The 19,788-nt window shown below is 36.9% G+C and overlaps 1 protein-coding gene across 5 annotated transcripts in view; it reads right to left on the bottom strand.

The window, feature by feature from the left end:
• The window catches only part of LOC127630478 (protein kinase C zeta type-like), a 131,919-nt gene that overhangs the window by 18,233 nt on the left and 93,898 nt on the right, over nt 1-19,788 (bottom strand). For all 5 annotated transcript variants that reach the window (XM_052108028.1, XM_052108032.1, XM_052108030.1 and 2 more), the window contains 10 exons: nt 18,994-19,090; nt 17,911-17,969; nt 16,901-17,089; nt 12,191-12,288; nt 10,764-10,850; nt 8,352-8,487; nt 8,161-8,248; nt 7,841-7,960; nt 4,839-4,918; nt 3,472-3,561 (listed from right to left, as the gene is read on the bottom strand). In XM_052108028.1, the coding sequence (XP_051963988.1) occupies nt 3,472-3,561; nt 4,839-4,918; nt 7,841-7,960; nt 8,161-8,248; nt 8,352-8,487; nt 10,764-10,850; nt 12,191-12,288; nt 16,901-17,089; nt 17,911-17,969; nt 18,994-19,090 (1,044 nt within the window). The remainder of the gene's footprint in view (nt 1-3,471; nt 3,562-4,838; nt 4,919-7,840; nt 7,961-8,160; nt 8,249-8,351; nt 8,488-10,763; nt 10,851-12,190; nt 12,289-16,900; nt 17,090-17,910; nt 17,970-18,993; nt 19,091-19,788) is intronic.

The following is a 19,788-nucleotide window of genomic DNA, read 5'->3' as shown; positions in this document are numbered from 1 at the left end:
TATTGTATGTTCTCTCACTCACTTTAATATTTTAGCATTGTGTGCATCAGCGATACGAGGCCAATTAACAACCCCCCTTCAACCTTGTGGTGGTTCAGCAAAGGCTAAAGTTTATTTGATATTCTTATTCATTTTTGCTGCTGGTATGGAGAAAAACACCCATCTATCAATGACCACACACTACATCCTGCATTCCCAAAGTGTAGTTCATAAATTCCCAGAGCCTGAAAGTGCTGTAACCCTTGTTTAAATAGACATCATCAAGAAATCTGTAGTCTTTGGCAGAGATGGGACCAAGTCACACATGTGCAAGTCTCAAGTAAGTCTCAAGTCTTAACCTTCAAGTCTCAAGTAAGTCCCAAGTATTTTTTTCTTGGGCAAGTCAAGTCCAAGTCAAGTCACAGGCTATGTCAAGTCAAGTCCAAGTCAAGTCACAGGCTATGTCAAGTCAAGTCCAAGTCAAGTCACCTTATTATTGTAATTTTACCTAGGGCTGGGCGGTATACCGAGTTTTGACAATTTATCGATATTTTTCTCAACGTGATACAGGATGAGACAATATCGTGTATATCGATATGGTTTGATGCAAACCTCTCCGCTCAAGCTTCAGTTAACGCTGCGAACCGGACCACTCCTACTCCATCACACAAGTTCAGCCTGACAACATGGAGGAAAACACAGTGACGATCACAGTGACGTAAAAAGAAAAACACTGGTTCGTTTATTTGGAGATGGTTTGGATTTAAAAGATCCGATGAGCAGCAAAACCAAGCTATCTGCAAAGAATGCCATAAAACGGTCGTGGTCAAAAAGTGGAAGCACATCAAATCTCTTCCACCACTTACAACGTCACCATAAAGTGCAGTACGATGAGTGTTTAAAACTTCGGCTTCGTCTGCTACAACCTCAGCCACGAAGAATAAGCAGCCCGAAAAGTTTTCTGTCCCAAAACAAAGCTCGTTGGAAGCAAAATCTGTAAGTAATATACACTATAAAATACTTTGTTTATTAAAGAATGTTCTACCTCAAATAACCTACTTGTTCTGATAAAGTAGTTAAGTGTTCTACTGTTCTGTTTACATTATTTGCACATCAGAGTTGTGCAGCTGTAAAGTTTCAAACAAGTAGAAAACTTTGTTTTGTATGTTATTTTGATCATCACTGCTTTAATAAAGGTGATTGTGAAATCTCACATAAGGCTTTGACTTTTAGAATGTATTGTGATTTTAACTACCTTTTTGCACATAATATATTGCATAGCCGCCATTACATTCACTATATTTGTTTCCATATTCTTGAATATCAACATTGTTTTGCAGGATATCATTGGGCAGGATGTGAAATAATAATAAATAAAAAAATACAGATTTTCTTTATCCAAATAGGAAAAACGTAGAAAGTACCGAGATATATATCGTATATCGCCATTTCACCAAAAAATACCGAGATATGATTTTTTGGCCATATCGCCCAGCCCTAATTTTACCTGCAGAATCTGATCATAATAAAGTGAAAAGACAAGATATAAGTAACTGTCAGTAAATTACAATACTCATGTTCAGTAAAATACATCATGGAATCAAACAAAATTGTAACTTCATAAAATTATTTATTTTTCACTTCTGCCAACAGTGTTTGAAATGTTTTCAATTTTCAACACTGAGTCCATAAAACATATAACAGCTTAACATCCAACAGACTCCTCTCTGAACACCTCCCTCTCTCTCTCTCAAACACAGTTACATACATTAAACTTCGTTACATTTCTCCTCTCTCTCTCACACACACACTCTCTCTCACACTCTCTCTCTCTCTCTCTCTCACACACTCTCTCCCTCTCTCACACACACTCTCTCTCCCACACCCTCTCTCACACACTCTCTCTCTCTCACACACCCACTCACACACACTCTCTCTCCCACACCCACACTCACTCACTCACTCACTCTCGCGCTCACACACACACACACACTCACTCTCTCACACACTCTCTCTCCCACAATCCCATACCCACACTCACTCACTCACTCACACACACACACACTCACTCTCGCGCTCTCACACTCCCACACACACACACACTCAGAGTATATCCATAAGCCTATTTTTGCAATGTCTGTGAGTGGGAAACGTTGAGGTACCAGCGCGCGTGAACGTCATGGCAACGTACAAAACAAAGTACCTCAGCGCGGAAACACTTAAATGCGCAGTAACTAACGTAAATCAAGCAGGCTAGTGTGCAGCATAAGCCACGAAGTGTTGGCGTAAATAAAAAATTAATGGACAGATTTTTTTTCCAGAAAACTTCTTGCACAAAATAAATTCAAGCACTTTCAAGGACCTGTATATGTATGTTTATTTTCAAGAACTTTCCAGGGCCTTGAATTTTATTTTTCAGATTCACAAACTTTCAAGGATTTCAAGGACCCGTGGGAACCCTGCTATTATTACATTAGCTAACTACCAACTAACCAGATAAAATTAACAAATTGACAAGCACTTACTGGGCAGAATGGCTCTTCAAATGGCGGATCTAAATTGGAGGTTGTCGTCTGGCTGTCCACGATCTTAACGTTGCATGTCTTGCAAAGCGCTGTTCGTCTTTTACCATCTTGATAATCATTTTTGAAGCCGAAAACGATGACCCTCGGTAATGTTACCCCTCCGGCTGACATGTTGATGGGTTATCTGATCTAAGTGGGCGTGGTGTGCGTAAGGTACGAGAGGGCATGGCTGATGATAGCCTATAGTGTCGTGATCCAGTCATGACAAAACTATTCTCAGCCTGCGCTCCAGCTGGATCAACTTTATTTTTTAAAATAATTTATATATTTTATATTCAAACTGAAAACATGATGTGATTAACACTCAAGTCATTCAAGTCTTCGTCTCTCAAGTCAAGTCAAGTCCCGAGTCTTTAACTTCCAAGTCCGAGTCAAGTCTCAAGTATTTTATTTTTTGTCAAGTCAAGTCACAAGTCATAAAAATAGCGACTCGAGTCGACTCGAGTCCAAGTCACCAAGTCACAAGTCCCCATGTCTGGTCTTTGGTAGAGCATTCTACAATTTTTCAGGGAAACGTCTAATAAAGCTGGTTTGGGTCACTACTTTTATCATTATAAACACGGTCAGGCAGGTGCTGATTTACTCTGTTAACTGTATAATAATGATTAATCTTGGTCCACTTCAATGGCAGCTTTTATTTTAAAGACAAATTAAAAAAGTCATCCTAATTTTCAGCAAATGTACACAGCAATAAATGCAGTAACTAATGCCAGAGCCATATCTTAGTGATTAGTACATGTGCTTCAGATACGTTGTGGAAGACATGGGTTTGAATCTGGTCTGTAACGTGTCCTGATCTCATCCCTCCTTCCTTCCTCAACCCAAATAATTTTCTGTCTGCATCCATCAATAAAAAAGTAGCAAAGCTCACCATAATAACTAAAGCCAACAAGTGACAGATGTTTACCTGGTCCCAGTCTATGCTTCTGAAGAATGTGTGAGACTTGATGTCTGTGAATCCGGTCTGAACTTGGCAACCCAGTCTCTCTTTCGGGTCCTGAACAGAACACATGCCCCATTATTAACACATCCAACAAAAGCCAGAACTTCACAAATATTTATATAACTTCATTTCATGTATCCTCTGTATTTCAGGAGAATTGGGTTTATCCAAACTGTAATAAAGGATTAAAGTATTTCACCCAGAAATCTGAAAAATAGCCTTATATTGGTCATACCTGTATGATTTTCTTCTTCCTTGAAACACAAAGTGAATTTTTGAAGAATATCCTTCCCATTCGTTCCCATATAATGCAAGTGAATTGTTCTTTTGAGTTGGATCTTTTCAATTAATGAGTTAATCCAGTCCACAAAACCAGTCCAAATGATTACTTCTCAATGAACCAGTTGCAACAGATAAAAAAATAAATAAAAAAAGACTTACATTTCAATCTGTTCCTCACACAAAGCTATCGTATGACTTCAGTAGACTTTGAATATAGCGCACAAGTCACTTGGACCACTTTAATCATACCCTTATGGTGCTTTTGTTTTGTAATTTTGGACTTTTTCAGCCCCAATTCTCATTTACTTTCATTAAAGGGAAGAGAATGCCAAATCGTATGGTTCTGAAAAGTTATTTTACAGAAGAATAAAGAATATAAATCTAGAGTTCTAAGTAAAAATGGCTTTATTGCTTGGGCTTTCTTGAAATCTTCCCATAATACTGTTACTGCATCATTCGTTATTGTTATCTTGCGCTCAAAGACGTTAGATGAGGATCCAGGAGTCTGTCAATGACTCACTGTGCTGATCTCCACTTGTTTAATCCAAATGAATCAGGCAGCAGCTAAGAGGGCTGATATAACTGATTACAGCCTGTTATTGGGTTTGAGGAACTCCAGCTCTTCGATAAACGCAATTTGTCTTTGACGATTAAAGGAAGACACTTCATTATTCAAAGATTGAATCAGTCCAAACACGCACAGGCACATAAACCCCAGTGCATACACCCTTATGAGACCGGAGTTATATGGAGGGGACCCTTGATGATGACCCTCTTTATTTTAGTCCAGATATTTTAGGTCAAGTCTTGAACCCAACCCACTTGGAGATGAATCACAACATTACAACATGTGCTTCTATTCAACATTTGATTAAATACTGAGTGTTTGAAAAACAGATAAAAAGACAATGGTACAAAAATGTGTTAGTTTGAGGGATTTGATTGAAATATGTACTTTCGCAACACTGCTGTTGCACTCTATTGTCCATTTGTTGTCCTATCTAAACCTATTTTATTAATGTGTAGCTGTAAGTACTCCTTATTCTCACCTTGTTCAAAAAACCTTTCAGTACACTTGCTGCCTTAACAGACAATGACCTGGGAATCCGTATCGGCTTCTCCAAAATGACTAAAAGAGAGAAAAGGAAAGAAAGAAGATAAAAGAGTATGAGTCATCCTTGCGGAGTATGCATTTACATTTATGCGTTTGGCAGACGCTTTTATCCAAAGTGACTTTCAGTGCAATTATTACAGGGACAATCCCCCCGGAGCAACCTGGAGTTAAGTGCTTTGCTCAAGGACACAATGGTGGTGGCTGTGGGGTTAGAACCAGTGACCTTCTGATTAACAGTCCTGTGCTTTAGCCACTACGCCACCACCACTCCGACCGATTGTATGCTGGTCGTGTTGTGCAGAGATGTTAACACACACACCTACACACACACACACACACACTAGAGCCGTCTGAATAAACCCTTTAATATTCAATCAAAGACTAAAAAGACTTCCCCTCCACCATGTTTATTTTTGTATATTCATCAAATTTTGTTGCGCTGTTAAGTGGATTTAAAACATCCCATGAAACATAAAATTGAGAAAATGTGTCTTTTTAATATGTCTCATATTTTCTTTTCAAATCCTTGCTTTTTTTTTACTTGTGTGTCATAGGCATCCATCCAAAATATAAGCCTGTTAAATTTCATCCCTCTCACTCTTTTCTCTCTCTGTGTCCTGAAAAACAGAGTGCAGATGAGCGTTTATCTTTCCCCTTTCTAAATGCCACAATCCATGTTTGTTTTCTATTCCAAATGAAAAGCTAAAGGGATTTAGGATTCGCTGGGGCCATGCCCTGCTGCTGCAATGCGGTTTGGATAGAGTCCCAAAAGCGGCTAAATGTTGGCTCGGTGGTGGCATCTGGGCATCTGCCCTGCTCCTGGGTGGGCGGCGGAGCACCGGTATGGGGGACAGTGTAGGGCCGGGACAGGCTGGATTGGGAGGCACTGCAGCATATGGACGGACTGATATTGGGATGGAGGGAATAGAGTTCCGGTTCTGGAGACAGATCCAGGTTCATGTTGTGTGTGTCTGTCTGAAAACGAGTGATCCAGGATTCATGCTGCCCTCTCGGTTGGAGGATGAGAGAACAGACAGAGAAGCAGATGACCACTCAGTGTCTGCTTTGGAGATGGCAAGGATGTGAGGAAAGGTGAATAAAGGAATGACTCAAATGCTCCAACATACCAATAATGTCTTACTAAAGTTAAACTAGATATGGATAACTGATATGTAATTTCCTTTAAAGAACATTCACTGCTTCAGAATTCAGAGCACAATAAAATTGCACTTAGTAATGTTTTGTTTATTTTGGCAGTTGTCTTGGACACCTAACAGCGTAGATGCTGCATCATGCAAGATCCAGTTTTCAGTTACTAAGGCCATTGTACAAATGTGCTTTTTTTGCACTGAGCCAATTTTATTCTATTCTGTGAGCGAACGTGTCTGATAATGGGGGTTATGAAGCTAATATGAGCAGTATGTGGCTGGTCATGGTCCCTGTGAGGCGACTCGCTTCATGTAAAATAAGTCTTCACATGTAAGCATACATCATTTTAAACATGTTTTATTTAATTAATATTTTTATTAATTAGGCATAAAAAACATTAATAAGGAAAAAACTATAAGTGCAGTTGTTTAAACATCAACACTGCAACATAAACAACAACAGTGTTTCCTACACCCAATGTTAATCTAGTCAATAATGAAGATATATCTTGTTGACAGAAAAAAAATCATATAGCAATAACACTGTTTTTTAGTTTTTTTAAAGAAAGAAAAATCTAGATAGATCAAATGATCCAATTAGAGAATGTTGGGGATTTCCATGCTTGAGCTGTCTGAGCTAAAAGAGGTTGGTTTTGTTTAATCTTACTGTAACAATTATGGAAAGGAGGAATCTGGGGCCGGCTTGACAAAACACTTTTCAGAGGTACACAAAAGGTTTGCTTTTCAGCAACACCGCATTGATACGCAGATACACACAGACAGCTTTGTGCATCTCTCTCTCTCTCTCATCTGTCGCTGTCTCTTCTCCTTAAATACTCCCTGCCCCTCACTGGAACGCGAGACTGGTGGACCTCATTCGCCACTTATCTTCCCGGCCTTGCTCTGCCCAGCCGCCACTTGGCCCCGCCCTGCTCGCCACACTTACATGTTAAGCATATTCATCTTTAATCTGTTTGATACTTCTTTAAATAATTGCAAGTAGTTCATACATTTATCAAAATATTTCAATATTTGGTTAAAGTGTGGTCTTTTGGTTGATACATGTTTTTATAATTTAGTAAAAAAAAAAACAATTTTTTTTTTTTTGTCAACTGAAATGATGTGCTAATGCTAATTATGTGAGTAAAATGAACTCAAATGAATGAATATGGCATAATTAAATGTCGACTAAAATAAAAGATCATTATCAACAGAAGAGAAAAATTATGACTAAAATGAAAAACTGTGAAAATGACAGCCGTGGCGCTGAACCACTACAGAATCAATAGCTGCTTGGGGAAAAAATATATAAATATTCCCTTTAGTGAGTTTGCAGTCTGAATTGAATGTAATGAGATAAAAAAAGAATGGACACTACAAAATAATAAAAAGAGAGTAATAAAAAGACAACACATCTTTCACTTGTGCTGTCTGATTCAATAACAAATTACTCTTATTGGCTGGTTCTTTAATGTCTCAACCAAAACGACTCATCAATGAGTTATTGGTTGGAATCAGAGAAAATCCTTGCTGAATGAGAGCAGATGCAGAATTAACTAACTGACTGGATGTCTGCATGATGACAATATACATTCACAAAAGAGTTTTGTTGGAAGAAATGTTATTTAATGGTTAAAAATAATTATTGGTTGTTATTATTATTTCAATTTGATACAGGGATAAATATGCATAATTATTATTTTGGTTAGGCCTGCATCATCATAAAGATGGATGCTAAAATATAAAATCTGAATGTGTTGTTTTGGCTGAGAGGGTTCAGTGAACACACCCTGGAAGAGATATTCCTCTGTGTTCATATCTGGATTGTCAGTGATGATGTCGAAGGGAGATCGCCCTGCCATCATTTCGAACATAAGCACACCCAGGGCCCACCAGTCTACACTAAACCCTGAGAGAGAGAAGAAACAAGTAGAGAAAGAAAGAGGAAGGGCAAGGCAGAACAAGAGAGAAAAGTAGCAATTTATTAAACAATACTTCTAAAATAACATAATACTAAACGTTGGGGTCTGCATCGTTCAAGATCATATGGTATTGATGGTAAGGATGTGCACGGATTCAGGAAGTATAAGGACAGTTTGTTACACTTACCATAATCCTCTCCCCTCAGGATCTCAGGGGCGATGTAGTTGGGCGTCCCACAGAATGTGCTGGTGGTGTCACCCGGTCTGATTCCCTCCTGAAACAATGGAAAAGCCATAATGAGTGCCACTCTTCGTTCACATTCTGGCTGTAAAGAGGTTATTGTATTGTTATTACTGTTAATCATCATTAGGCTCTACCTTGCACATGCCGTAGTCTGTAATTTTGATATGGCCATCCTGGTCCAACAGTACATTGTCCAGTTTTAAATCCCGGTAAATAATGCTCTTCTCATGCAGAAAATTAAGAGCGATGCAAATTTCAGCAGCATAAAATCTGCAAGAAACAGGAAAAAAAGACATCATAACTAAGACTCACTATCATTGAACATACACATAACGAACAACAGACGATGCATTGTGAATGGCATTGTTTCCACATGTATATTTTCAGGTTTTCATCCCTAAAACTCCTGTGTGGGAGGAAAAAAAAATGCTTGCACTACTCATGAAGTATTTTGCAAAGAAACAGGCCACCTTCCTGTTACTGGTTCAACAAGCCTAGAAAAACGTGTCATGCAATTAAATCAAATTGAAATGTTTCCTTTTGTGTTTTGCATAAGAAAGAAAGAAATACAGGTTTAGAAGCGAATATGAGGGTGAGTAAATTATGAGAGAATTTTCATTTTCAACTCTCCCTATAAGAATCAATATGAAAGCACCACGGCAGACTCTCATACACTCATATTAGTTTTTCTTTTTTGTTTTGGTGATTAAGGAAAAAGTAGATAAACATCAACATAAGGTGTTCAAAGAAGGAAAAATTAGTGGTGACATTTCTGATCAGGATTCTCGACTGGCACTCTGCTGCGTTTGCTTCATGTCGGAGTGCAGCAAGGGCTTGTGGGACCTTTAGAAGCAACTCATGAATATTTAAGACCATTAGCCACAATTAGCATGTTTATTTGCATATGCATGGTGTGCAGGGTGCATATTGATAGGGCCAGTCGGGGGTGCGCTTGACTCACCTAATTAGCCCTCGTTTGATCTCAGTTTATCAGACGTGTGAAAGGGGGCATTACACCAGCTCTCTGATCAGTCGCTGTAACAGGATTCACTGGGGAGTCATCATCTAACAAGACCATCCTGACTCTTTTAGAGAAATATAGACTAACAGCAGTGTATGAGAGCTGCATTCAAAACAAGGGCGTAAGTTGGTTTTAAACATTGGTAAGGGATTTTGACTACATAGTAAAAGGTTATTTTACAGCTCATCAGTTGAAATATTCAATTTACAATATTCTTGTAGTGCTTTTATAAAATGTTATAGTTTAAAATGTGAATGTAATTTGATGTTATTAAATTATTTAAAATGTAATAGCCAACATTTCAGGTTTGCCACCAGTGTCAGAAATTGAGTTTTACATTAAGGGCAATGTCTGCCCCCTGGATTTTTGATTTTCAGGGGATTTTTTTCCCTTTATCGAGGCATCATTCTTTTTAGCCATGTAAAACATTAACTTATCTATTTATGTAAAATACATCAATTTAATAAATTAATACAAATTCTTAAGACTGAGAATTTATTACCTCCTACCCAAAGAATTAAATCAACATCAACTCAAAATCAACAATATTTTATGCCACGGATAGAATATTCAGAACTACTGTATATCAGATGTTCCAAGATACAGAAGTTAAATAAATAAAAAAATGGAAGAATTAATTACGAGGGCAATTCATATTTTGAATTTCATGCCATTCATTTTTCATTTTTGGTGGCATTTTTGCCACGAGACAGTATTTCGGACACTGATTGCCACATTTGTTTTGACCAATGAATTTCCACGACTTTTCTACAACCTTTCTTGCCATATCTGATTATGATACAAAAAAAGGATCATAAAACCTTTTTATTCAGATCACTAATAAATCATTCGGACTGATTTATTCGGACAGTTTAACGATTCATAAAAAACCAGAAAAAAAATATTTGTTGACAAATCAGATGACACTATCACTTGTGAGCAAGTTTACTTCAACATTAGAGCAACACATAGACAATTACATATTTTTGAGCAGAACAAAAATTGAAATGTGTTGAAATAGAAATTTCATTTCCATTTTTAGTTTAACATTTTTTTTTTTTTTTTATTGTATTCTTTTCCAGGTTTTCCATGGTTGCATATGAACCCTGACATATTTAATAATTATAAAGGACTTTCTAAAGACCAATTAGAAAATTAATTCAGTCAACCAACCAAATTATACACACAAATACATAAATATATATTAATATACTGAGAGTGTAAAGACATTCAGACAGACAGACAGACAGACATCAGGCAGACAGACAGACAGATAGATAGACAGATAGATGGATGGATAGATAGATAGACAGACAGACAGACAGACAGACAGACAGACAGAGAGATAGAAGTTTCTATCCCTAAAAGACTCTTTGGAAGCAAGCAAAGCTAGCAGGATCTAGTGTATTTAACTAACTTAAAATCAAATAAATACAATATAACTAAAAGACCAATCCATCCACATTAGATATTCCACTTAAAATCTGTCAAATCTGTTATGTCACTGTACAGTAATATGGCATACCTGGCATGTTCCTCTGGAAGCTTTCGCTGCCTCTGCATATGGAACATGAGATCTCCTCCATTCACATACTCGATCACAAGAAACAGCCTGAGTGGAGAGCAAGAAACATTCATTAAGCACACTGTTCTCCAGAAAACTTTTGGTTGTATTGTGTTTTACTGTTACAGAAATACATGCGAGATATTTATTATCTACATTTTTATCCCTATACTTAATTAGTAAGTAATTTGTAAGTTGATTTTACCTAAAAGTGTAACAGCATGGCTCTGTGGTGCTTTCAAAATATTACTCTGTTTGTTTGAGCGACTAGTCTATCCAGACAATGCAAAATTGGCTTTCGGACGGGTTTATCTGTTTGTCTGATCAATGGTGTGAGTTTGGGGCATGGCTATCTGTTCACACAAGTTTTCTAGAATCTGTGAACTCTGTTTTAGTGACACTAGTGGTGTAGGTATAACACACTTTAACTTTAATTAAATTCAAAGCGATTACTTTCTTATAGGTGAAGATGTTGCAATATTATTGTATTTTTAATGAGATAGTTCAACTGGAAAAATCTAAATCTTCTCATCATTTACTCATGTCTATGAAGAACCAAAATTGTCTGTAAGGTATTTAAACATGTGCCAAAAATTATGGGTGTTTCTTTATGTAGTCTTACATTTTATTATGAACAGCAAGTGTTGAGGATGGAGCATAAAATAATGGGAGATAGCACACACCCTTTGAACTTTTATTTTGAGTGGATGCCCCTTGGGCGGCATTTAAGGACAATCAGGTGTTCCACAAACCATTACAAATTAACTTTTGTGCCTGAAGCAATTCGTCTATGTAACAAACATACAGTATATATTTTTTCTATTATTTATTTATTTATTTTTCTTCCCTCTACATATTTGATGTTTTTTGAGTATTTGTATGTATGTGTATTAAGTGTTGTCTATATATATGAAGCACCATGACAGTCTGAACTAATTGCCCCATGGGGATTAATACATTTCTAAACTAAACTAAACTAAACTAAACTAAACTAAACTAAACTAAACTAAACTAAACTAAACTCTGATCGTCAGGGACATAATTTGATGTTCCACAATATTTTCAGAGTTTGGACATGAACTTTATTAATCTCCAAACTGCAAATGCAGGAACAAATCAGACGTTGAGCTGAAAAAAGGCCTGGTTTTGAAACATCTATGCGCAATTACATATTTCTTAGGAAAATAGCACATGGTGTTTTGCGCCACTTCATTTACATACAATACACCCACGGTTTGCGTGCATACACCCACAGATACTAACATTCTGCCCAACATTTCCTTTTGCATTACAGTGAAAAAAGTAAGCCATTTGGAATTGGAATAAAATTTTTGTGTAAAATATCCGTTAAAGTGTAGTTTGCTGAATTAAATTTGTTCTCCTCTCACCGACTCTCCGTCTGAAAACAGGAGTGAAGTCCTACTAAGAACGGATTGGTTGATGCTTGTTCAAACACATGCTTCTCTGTCTGGACCCAGTCAATGTCCTAAAGCAGAATAAGAGACAGAGAGACAGAGGTTTTTCTCCTCATGAAAAATTAAGTGAAAAGGAAAATGACAACAAGCTGTTTGACTGTTTTCTAAGAACTAGAGAAGAGGACATGATGTTTGACTGTCTCTACTAGGGGGACTAATGCAGGACAAAAAAAAACAAGCCTCAAAGATGTGTTTTCTGAGAAAAAACGGATCTATCGATTGTTTAACAGTGGAAAACACTTTGCACTATGCATGGTGCCACTTTGGGGAATCAAATCAGCTCAGAATTTAAAAAAAAATTAAACAAGAAAAGCACCTTTCTCTTCCTCTTTTAAAGATATGTATAATGCAGAAAGGAAAGACAACAGAGAAAAAGACATGTAAATAAGTTCACATTTCACAGGTCAATTATGGGCCATGTTTGGACTCATGTTGGAATTGATTTGTGATCAAATGTTTATTTGATTTTAGCTTCTTCAAAGTAGCCACCATTTGTCTAGATTACAGCTCTGCACTCTCCACACCAACTTTATTATGTAGCCACCTGAGATGCTTTTAAAACATGAATTTGCATGTGATCTTGCCACTTTTTGGCTACTTTTCCATCGCTATCTAGTTAGTAAAAAATGTAACTAAGATTTATGTTTTGAAAATTAGTTGTACAATACAAAATGTAATTTGTACAAAAATAATTTAAGCATTTAAGTCATGAGCCTTTAAAAATGTATATACGATCATGAGAAATATAAATTCACTCTGGTGCGTTCGAACCTTTGACTGGTAGTATATACAGTCTACAGTTTGTAATTCAAATGTACAGCTGACACTCATTTTCATCTGTTATCTGCAATTTGGAAGACTCTTACTTCATAAAGCTATCCAGATGGGATGTTACAAAATATCTTTATTGAGAATTTCCTGTGTGTGATAACACTGGCTAAGTGATGTGTTGATAAAGTCAAGTGAGTCTGCAATGTCAGCTGCTGTCAACACTTGAACATTAGGCAACACTTTGAATCAGCTCAAAGAACTCCACAGAACTTCTGTTACACAACAACTAAAGCTGAAAAATGACAATGAACTTCTGCTCAGAGACTAAGGGTGCAATTTCAACCATTTTGACCAACTATAGTTACAAAACACACACACACACACACACACACACACACAAGATATGTGGTGAATAGATGTTTTTATATTTTCATCACACAAAGCTATTTTAAGATTAAGTCTTATGGACAACATTAATCATGCTTTTCATTTCCATTTTAGGAGCTTGATAGCCCCTGGTCACTATGAACTCTTGTTGTAAGGAAAAGAGCTGTGTGAAGTTCCACAGAAAAAATAACAGCATACGGGTGGAGCAAATATAAATTTTTACGTAAACTACACTTTAATTAGTGAGAATGGTTACTACAGAGCATAAATGCACATGGAGATACAGTACAGTACAATAAAATACAATTAAATGAGAGAGAGAACAAGTTCTTTTAAGCAACGCCTGACTTCTTGGAAGTCATTACCCTCTCTGTTTGTGCCTGTTCAGAGGTCAATTACATCTCTCTGTCATTCTGAAAGGACCTTTGCTCTGGGTGAACAAGGAGTTCGTGAACTTCATTCATGTGCATTAGCTGGCAGCCAAGCGTGGCTTTATGCTCCTGCGTGAGCCAAGTTTACATAAACACAAAAGCTTTGACTGTACAGAGTTTACATTGTGTTGAATAGCCATACGGTTCAGTTTGTCTTTCTGTTTGACCTCTGTTCACACAGATCAGGTTTCATTTCAGAGAGAATAAGAGAGAGATAAAAACCAATTAGGAATGGCTAAAGTTATAGCTTGGTTTCTCTTTGATTTCAGAATCAAACAATAATACAGTAATGCATCTCCTAATGTTGTATTAGTTCTTCCAGTTTAAACTCACGGTCTACACTTACTCCAGTCAAAGCTAATTTTAGGAGAACTCCGCACCGGGAGCTTTGAAGCCTCAAATATGCAATAATGGCTCAGAAAAATGAAATTAATTTTGAGAAAACCTCTAGCACCATTTATTTGCAGATGACTGGTTTGATATTTTGCAATCTAAAGTGTCTATATTGTCCAAAACATTTTGGGGCCAATTTACTTCTATGAACTCATACAATGTAAATACTTGACTAATAGTAGTAAAATAGTTGACTAATCTAAAAGCATACTTTTTTACTTTTCTTACTAGTATTAATTAAGTTACCACTACTCTCTAAAGCCTTAAGTTGTCATTAATAAAAACAATCTATTTAAACAGTAATTGAAATGTCACATTTTGGAATCATAACTTATTTAATTTATATATAACGATCTTCCAACTTTTGGCTTTGAGTACAACTAACTCAAAATGATCAAGTACAAAATTGCAGCTGTGCAGAATACCCATAAACCCTTGCACTTGAATACATTATGTATGTTTAGTCAAGACAAGGGAGCTTATGGACAAATATAATATTAAAAAATTTATATAGTTTTAATTCTTATTTTAATTCTTTAATTGTTATTTTGTTGTAGCTTGTTGATAGTTGTGATTTGTATGAAGTCATTAGTGTGATTAGTGTTACCTTTGGTGAACTTGGAGCCTGTTAAATTTTAGTCATTCTTCACTACTCAACTGTACTTTATAAAAGAGCAGATTTTTGTGCACTAAGAAGTACTGGGTAGAATCCAATGTGCCATATGGCTAACCTAGAGTCCAGTCACAATTTCCCTTATACTGTATAAAATGTGTTCTAACTCAATAATAATAATAAAAAAAGTTGCTTTAAATCACTCTACATCACAAACTACGGTCAACAAATTAAATTTTACAGACACAAGTTGCACCTTAAAGATGGTTAATAAATACCGATAATTCCTTGATTCATTTTTGATCATAGAATAAAAAAGAATAGAATAATGTGTCTCTTAGGTTTTTCAGTATAAACTCACTCAAACTACACGTATTACAATCAACACTCATTTTAGGAGAACTTCATAGCACTGGGAGCTATGAAGCCTCAAATATGTGGAAGACTCTTATGGTCCCCACTGTGGTGGTCTTGGCAGCTTCCCTCCAGGGGAATTACAGAGAAAGAAGAATCTCATCTTGTGTTTTTAGGAAGCAGAGAGGCAGGCTGTAAGGCAGCTGGGGTCAGGAGTTTATCTCCGGCTGAATTTCATGAGACACAGAAAGCTGTGCCTTCGAACGTGATTTATCGATCAAAATCAGTTGGTATCAACAATAAATAGTGTAGTGGCTACATATCTGGGCTGGTAACTCAAAGGTTGTAGCTTCAAACCCATGGGGATTGTCCCTATAATAAGTGCAATGTAAGTTCTTTGGGTAAAAGTCTCATATAAACCACACTTTTTAATTGTCTGAGTCTTTAAACTAAATAGCTTCTAATGATCAGTATGGCACTTTCCTAATATTCAAAAAACAGCATTATCAGTGGTCTAAAACTAGAGCCCAGTCACTTGCAAACAGTACCATAGTATTATTACTACTGTTTTTTGGAAATGTTACCATGTTAAACCATTTTATTCCGTGAACATTGCAATACCATGTAAATACCACGGTATATGAATATGATATTCCACGGGATTGCAAACTGATGCCATCACTATACCCTGCGACTGCTACAGTAATGGTAAAAGGTAGACTCAGCTGAACTAATCTAGGATAATTTACTCAAAACTCAAGGACAAGGACCATCTGAAAGTTTTGGCACTGGGTATACTGTATTTTCATTAATAGACATGAAACAGTGGTTTAACACTATAGTGGCACTAAAGGTTTAGAAGGTATCTTTCATTTAAATTAAACATGAGCTTGTGAAATCCCCTAAATATGTATTTCAAGCTAGTAATGAGCTAGCAAATGATTCATAATAAGCACAATCTTACAGCACCCTCTACTTGTCATATTTAAAATAACAGTTCAACATACAGAGAAGGGGTCAGTGTTTGGTTAGCTTCGGCTAGCCTCTGCTGGTAGATGCAGTAATTACGTCATTAGGTGGGATAAAACATGCTTCTCCATTGACAGCTATTCAAAAGAAGCTTTGTATTCTGATTAAATACATTTTTTTGGAGGCAGTATATACTGTAAGTATTGCATTATATTTTAGTAGATGTTTTACCAGTGCCCGGATTTAAATACCACAATTTTTGTATACAAGTTCATCTTTAAATTGACAAAAGAACAAAATGCAACACTGCATTGTGTGTAAAACTAAACAGAAGTGTTGTAAATATATTATTGATTTACCAGGACTCAGTAAATGTTAATGTTAAACCCATAAAGCATATCCATGAACTTAAAGCAGCCCTGTGCTTAAAGGGACCTCTCACACAAAAAGGAAATTCTGTCATAATTTACTCACCATCTTCTTGTTTCAAACCCATGTACCGTTATTCTCTGGAACACAAGATTCCCTTTCATTGCATTTGAATGGTGACTGAGGCTATCGTTGTGCCTGAAATCTCCTTTTGTGTTCCATGTAAGAAAGTATGCCATAGGAGTATGGAAGAATGAGTAAATGATGACAGAATTTTCATTTTTTGGTGAACTATCCCTTTAAGCATCATCAACGTCCGTGGCAACAGTCTGTTACCTCATCATCATGCACCAATTCTTTCTTCACCACCTTCATGGCGTAAATCTGTTCGTTCTTCTTGAGTCGAACCAGCAGCACCTTAGCATAACTGCCCCTCCCAATGACCCGGATCAGATCAAAGTCTCCCAGCCCAAGACCCTGAGAGATCTGAATCCCCTCGATACCGTCCATCACTGCCTTCAGATTCTACAGGCACACAAACACACATGAAACAAAGTTCACATTCTTCATATCAGTGTCTTCAGAATCAGTTGGAATCTACACAGTCTATTTCAAGTCTTGTAAAGAGATTACAATACAGATAAAGTGTGGCTTTCCCAAAAGTGAAGAATGCTGCCATCATATGCATCACCTACTGTATAATGACAACCCACTGACAAAGCTGTTGAAAATGGATTTGAATTGTTTTCGAACTTATTTCAAATTATTACATTTGAAATCAATTTCAAATTCACAAAATTATTAAATTTTTATCCAGAAATAAGCATTGTAGTGAATGTAAGCGCAGCGTAGTTCTAGCGGGAAGACTAGCAGCTGTTCATCATTACACCATTAGCTGGGTAATTCCTAGCCAATCGCATGTAAGCCATTGCTTTATAAGTCTGCTCACAATCGATCACATTGCTGTATCAGTGTGCTAACACGGCAACCTCCACCACCCCACCACCACCAGTTGAGCCCTGTCTCGCAGGGGGGTATGCTCCTCGCCCCTGCCTTCTAGCTCTGGCAGGATATGACGGTTCCGAATACAACTCCCTCAGACCGCCAGACTCAAGCATGCGTGTCTTCCCGATAGAATTAAATATTCCTTTGTTATCTATAAAGCTCACATGAATTTGGTCTAGATCATTAATCATGATGCCATGGTGCATTGAAAGTCTGTATGAAATCATTGTCAGGAATCTTAATATATAAAACACAGACTGTTTCTCATTGACAGACAAGAAACAGACAATTACTTCAGTTTCGGACGCAACCTTTGTGGTTTTGGGATGCATGTGTCATACCTCTGCGTCATCTTCAGCGTTCTCCACTTTCCGGTTGTGCGTTAAAAAAGGTACTGGAACTGAGAGAGATAGAGAGAGAGATAGATAGTGTGAGAGAGAGAGAGAGAGAGAGAGAGAGAGAGAGAGTGAGAGAGAGAGAGAGAGAGAGAGAGAGAGTGAGAGTGAGAGAGAGAGAGAGAGTAAGTATAATATGCAAGACCTCTACAAAATGTTCACCAATGCTATGTTTTCACCTCTGACCCAAAACAATACTGTTTAAAAACATTTGTATTGCTTTTGCCACACTAAAAAAAATGGTCATGCCAATAAAGTACATTGAACTGAGACAGAAAGACTCATCTTAAAATCCAGTGTCTGCATATTAAGTTAAGATAAGAAAAGATTTGAAAATCTAAATTACACACTCTGATCCCCTCTAAGGTTTACTATAAGTAGCATTAAAGGTCTGATTCATTTTAGTGCATTGGTTTGTTCAGACAGTTTGTTTCAATGCAACTGTTCAAAACATTTATTTAGCAATTTCAAAAATATATTAAAAGTGTTCCCAAAGTGCTCATGTGCCATTTTACGTATCATTTCTGTACTAAAATAAATTTTTGTTAACACTGCCATTAATCAGCTTAATCCAGCTTATTTTCTATTAGGTCATATGTCCTTACTGCTCAAATGTTTTTTTTGGTTTATGGTTCCAATGTGTCAACCACCTCACAGTTTTACCGAAAAGTAAAGCAAACATAGTTCTCCCTTACAGTTAATTGATTGCAAAATTAGCTTGACTGAATCATTAAAAAAGAACCAGTTGAAAATAATTATTTGTTTTTGCATTTTGAACATCCCTCACGGAGAGAAATGTGAAATGTGTTATGAAATGCAGATCCCAACAGGGGGAGCCAGAGACTGGCCTGCCTCACAGGGAGAAGCACCGTGTCTCTCTCAACTGGGTCAATGTGACGTTATACACACCTGACGTACTAATGTATCCACCCACAGTCAGCAGTGCCCTCTGACAGATAGAGGAGAGAATGACCCCAATACTCACACTAAAACAGCATTTACACGCACACAGTGGAGATGAAGACCTACTTGTGTCTGTTTCCTCAGGGTCCTCAGGGGGGAGCTCCACTTCCTCGCCACTTTTATCATCGTCTACCAACGGCTCCTGTGATGGCATGACTGGATCCTGCACAAAGAGAAATAGTATTTGTATAAATAGTATAAATAGTTTTGATAATCTTTCATCAATAATATAACTTTCTCTGACCTAACCCTGACCCTTCTTTCATGTTGAAGTAACCAAGGCTGCACGGACTGGAAAAACAATGTTAACCAATAATATTATACAGTAGCCCATTTTTTAGAATTTAATCAAATGTCTCAATGGATCAACATTACATTACATTATTTCCCACAGAATTTTCTGTTTTACTCAGAAATATCAAGTCATATTAAGGCAGTTAAATGCTTCAGAATGCTGTTTTTTTATGTTGCCTTTAAATGTATAATCAAAATTCTCTCAAAAATGTACTCATGCCATCCCAGATGTGTACAACTTTTATCTGCTGAACACAAATTAATATTTTTAGAAGAATACGTCAGCTCAGTAGGTCCAAGCAATGCAATTCAACAGGGTCCAAAACTTTAAAGCTAAAAAAGGTACATAAAAGCAGCAAAAAATAAATGATCCATACAACTCGAGTGGTTAAATCCATGTCTTCAGAAGAAATATGATAGGTGTAGGTAAGAAAAATCAATATTTAAGTCCTTTTTTACTAGATATTATCCTCTCTGCCCAGTAGGTGGCGATATGTGAATCGCCAAAAACAAAAAAAGTGTTCTTACGAGAGAAGAGCGCTCAGGAGGTCTGTTTGAAACTGAAGA

Source organism: Xyrauchen texanus, chromosome 37, assembly GCF_025860055.1.
Source record: "Xyrauchen texanus isolate HMW12.3.18 chromosome 37, RBS_HiC_50CHRs, whole genome shotgun sequence".
NCBI classification, from domain to species: Eukaryota; Metazoa; Chordata; class Actinopteri; order Cypriniformes; family Catostomidae; genus Xyrauchen; species Xyrauchen texanus.
Note: the sequence above shows the minus strand (reverse complement) of the source record. Positions and strands in the feature narration are given on the sequence as shown.